The following is a 4,295-nucleotide window of genomic DNA, read 5'->3' as shown; positions in this document are numbered from 1 at the left end:
GGGGGGATTTGGGGCTGAATGGGAGGATTTGGGGTGCTTTGCCCACGCACTTGTCGGAGAGGACCCCGAAGAGCCCCGATCCCAGCAGGATCCCGCCCATGTAGATGGACTGGGCCAGCTGCCGCAGCCGCTTGGACTCGCACACCAGGTCCCACTGCCCGGGGAGGGGGGGACACACGGGGGGTCCGTCACCGCCCCGGCGCCGCCGCCGTGTCCCCATCTCGGGGGGAAAGGGGGCTCTGGGGGGTCCCCTCTCCCTCCCTCCTCCTCACCTCGGTGATGATGGTGTCGGTGAAGACGCCGTCCATGTAGGTCCAGCCATCGCGGCACGGCTCGGTGGGCGCGTCGCCGGCCGTGCCGTTGGCCACCCCGTTGGCCACCCCATTGACCACCCCGTTGACCACCCCGTTGGCCACCCCGTTGGCCACCCCACTGGTGGACCCGTTGGCCTCCAGGAGGTGCCACTGGAGCTCCACGTAGCGCCGGCAGCTCTGGGGCCGCCGGTGTCCGTCCAGGGGCACGGCCACGAGCAGGGGCACGGGTCCGGCGCTGGCGTTGGGGGCGCGGGGCCGGCAGTGGTGCTCGGGGACGCCGGCGGTGAAGTTCTGCAGCAGGTTGTGGCTGGCCAGCATGAGCAGCGGCACGGCCAGCGCCGCCACGTACGTCACCTGGAAGCGGCCCATCCCGCCCAGCCGGGCCAGCAGCTCCACGAAGGACATGGCCACGGCGGCGGCGGGGACAGAGCGGGAACGGGGACGGAGCGGGAACGGGGATGGATCAGCTGGGGAGAGGAAGGGGAAGAGGGTGAGGGACGGGCACGTCCCAGCCCAGGGATGGGCAAAGGGATGGGCAAGGGGTGGTTTGGAGGAGGGTGAGGGATGGGCTGAGGGATGGGCCAAGGGATGGTCAAGGAATGGCCAAGGAAGGGTCAAGGAATGTCCAAGGGGTGGTTTGGAAGAGGGTGAGGGATGGGTTGAGGGATGGGCTAAGGGATGGTCAAGGAATGGGCCAAGGATGATCAAGGAATATCCAAGGGTTGGCTTGGAGGAGGGTGAGGGATGGGCTGAGGGATGGGCCGAGGGATGGTCAAGGAATGGTCAAGGAATGTCCAAGGGGTGGTTCAGGGGATGGACCAAGGGGTGGTTCCAGGGGTGGATCCAGGGATGGATGAAGGGAAAGGGTCGGATCAAGGAATGGGCCAAGGGATGGATCCAGAGGTGGATCCGGGGGTGGATCTGGGGGTAGATCCGGGGGTGGATCCAAGGGTGAGGGTTGGACCAAGGGTTGGACCAAGGGATGGATCCAGGGGTGGATCTATCGATCGCCATTGACTGATCGATTGATCCCTATCAGGGTGTCTGCTGATTGATCAGTCTGCCAATCCTTCGATCTCTCTATAGATCCCTTGATCGATCACCCTCCCCATCTATCGATCTGTTACCTTTGATCAATTATTGATCTGTTACCTTTGATCAATCCACCTCTCTGGCACTTTCACTCTATTGATCTGTCAGTCTATTGATCTGATATCTATTGATCAATCCCCCTCTCACTCTGTTGATCTGTCAATCTATTGATCTGTCAATCTATTGATCAATCCCCCTCCCTCTTACTCTATTGATCTCTCAATCACTGATTATTCCTGGCTATCAGTTCCCTCCCTCCCTCTCATTATCGATCAATCAATCAATCAATCGATCAGTCGATCAGTCCCCTCTCCCTCCTGTCCCCTCAGCCCCTCCAAGGTCCCTCCCACCATGATCCCTCGCGATCGATCGATCCCCACCTGCTCCTTCTCCTCCTCCTCCTCCTCCTCCTCCTCCTCCCTCGGCCGCTCTCGGACTCTCCGGCTCCGGACACTCCGGACACTCCGGACACTCCTCTGGCCCCACCCCCTCCCTCAGCCCCGCCCCCTCCCTCAGCCCCTCCCTCCCCCCCTCGGTCAATGGATCGATCGATTGATTGATGGATTTCTCTGCTGCCCCTCCAATAAATTGATTCTCTGATGATCTCCACGGGTCCAGTGATCAACTTATTGATCCCCCCCCTATTGACTGATCAATTGATCTCCCTCTCGATCAACCCTGTGGGTTCCTCCTCAATCAATAAATTACTGATCACTGGATCTCCCTTATCTAGGATTTGGTGATCAATTAGTGCAGAACCTATTTATTGATTGATTGCTCCTTATGTTTCTGCTGATCAATCTATTGATCTATGGACTGATCTATTAATCTGTTGATGGATCCATTGATCAATCTATTAACCTACTGATGGATCTATTGATCAATCTATTAACCTGTTGATGGACCTATTGATCAGCCTATTGATCTGGGTGGATCCCTATTGATCCATCTCATGGTCCGTGGATCTCTGTCACAGATAAATTGATCTCTCATTTACTCATCGATCAACTGATGACCAATAACGTTACTATTGATCAGCTTTTCTCTCTGCTGAGCTTTCTATTGATCAGGTTTTCTTTGATCACCTGATCACCCTTCCTCTCTCTATTTATCAATTTGTTGATCACTCTTCCTCTCTATTGATTGGTCCATTGAGCTTTCTATTGATCACCCTTTACTGACCAATCTATTGATTGGTCTATTGATCACCCTTCTTCTCTCTTTATTGATCTATTGATCACCCTTCCTCTCTCTTGATTGATCTATTGATCACCCTTCCTCTCTGTTGATGGATCTATTGATCACCCTTCCTCTCTATTGATCCATTTATTGATGACCCTTCCTCTGCATTGATGGATCTATTGATCCCCCTTCCCCTCTATTGATCCGCTGAGCTCCGAGTTCTTTCCCGGTCGCTCCCTGCCCACCCCAGGGGTCTCTCCCCAGCTCCACTCACCCGTCCGTCGCTCCAGTCACCGCGTGGCCTCTCCCACCCCCCGATCCCTCTGCCCGGAGCCGCTTCCCGGCCGTCACCACCCTGGGCCGCCCATGGCCCCGGCCCCGACCCCGACCCCGACCCCGCTGCCTTTTAAAGCCGCCCCCGGTCCCAGTTAACGTTTGACTCCGGATGGGCCCGATCCCGCCACGGATCAACGGAGACGTTCCCGGGGCGGAATCGCCGGTGCCGGACACGCCGCCCCCACGCCGGGATCCCCCTCCCCCGGCTCCGGGATCATCATCCCGCCCTCCCCATCCTCATCCTCACCCTCACCCGGGAAACCCCCCGACCCCAGAACGGGGGGGGGACCCCCAAACACCCCCCCCCGGGGCTTGTTTCACCCCCCCGAGGGGGAGGATTGGGGGGCAAAGTCTTCGGGAGCCCTGAAGCGGATCCCGGGAGCCCCTTGGACCCCGGGCAGGAGGGCGGCGGGAGCGGCCGAGCGTGGGCAGGACGGGGCAGCCCCGGGCACCGGGAGGGGGGGATGGGATGGGATGGGGGGGGGACACACCCGGATTGTCACCATGAGAGGGGGGACGGGGTGGGCTGGGGGGCTGGAAACTGGGAGCCGTGGGATTCCTGGGTCCTTGGGATTGCTGGGTCCTTGGGATTCCTGGTTCCTTGGGATATCTGGATCCTTGGCATACCCAGGCACCTGCATGTCTGGATCCTTGGGATCCGTGAGTCCTTGGGATACCCAGGCACCTGGATGTCTGGATCCTTGGGATTTCTGGATTTTTGGGATATCCGGGCACCTGGTTCTCTGGTTCCTTGGGATTTCTGGATCTTTGGGATATCTGGGCACCCCGATGCCCGGGATCCTGGGCCCTTGGGATCCTGGACACGTGGGCCCTTGGGACATGTGGGTCCTTGGGACGTGTGGGTCTTGGGATCCCTGGGTCCTCAGGATCCTGGGACTTTGGGATGTCTTGGCACTCGGACATGTGGGTCCTTGGGATCCCTGGGTCCTTGGACATGTGGGTTCTTGGGAGTCCTGAGTCCTTGGGATCCCTGAGCCCTGGGGATGTTGAGTTTCCCATGTTAGTGAGTCCTCGGGATCCCTGAATCCTTGGGATCCCTGAATCCTCACGATCCCAGAGTCCTCGGGATCCCCAAATCCTCAGGATCTCTGAATCCTCATAATCCCTGAGCCCCTGGGATACCCAAGCCCCCTGATGCCTTGGGATCCCCTGTCCCTGGGACCCCAGATCTTTGCTCCTCCGGATCCCTGGATCCTTGGGACCCCCGGTCCTCGGGATCCCTGGATCCTTGGGATCCCTCCTCCTCCTCCCCGAGCCCTCTCCCGTGTCCCTCTGTCCGAGGGGAGGAGGGGCCGGGTCGGTGCCGGGTCGGGGCCTCGGGCTCAGCTCCCGCTGCCTCCCGTGTTTTCC

General features: G+C 59.3%; 1 protein-coding gene across 1 annotated transcript; it reads right to left on the bottom strand.

The window, feature by feature from the left end:
• Window positions 1–42: 42 nt before the first annotated feature.
• On the bottom strand, window positions 43–773 carry LOC113981749 (solute carrier family 22 member 20-like; the record flags this gene model as incomplete). Its single annotated transcript, XM_027709312.1, has 2 exons — window positions 273–773; window positions 43–154 (listed from the first exon to the last, which is right to left on the bottom strand). Coding segments are annotated over exons 1-2 (559 nt in total), but the record flags the coding sequence as incomplete, so codon positions are not given.
• Between the last annotated feature and the right edge of the window lie 3,522 nt (window positions 774–4,295).

Source organism: Neopelma chrysocephalum, unplaced genomic scaffold, assembly GCF_003984885.1.
Source record: "Neopelma chrysocephalum unplaced genomic scaffold, ASM398488v2 Primary Assembly neopelma1_96753, whole genome shotgun sequence".
Taxonomy (NCBI): domain Eukaryota; kingdom Metazoa; phylum Chordata; class Aves; order Passeriformes; family Pipridae; genus Neopelma; species Neopelma chrysocephalum.
This window is presented reverse-complemented; position numbering and strand designations above follow the sequence as displayed.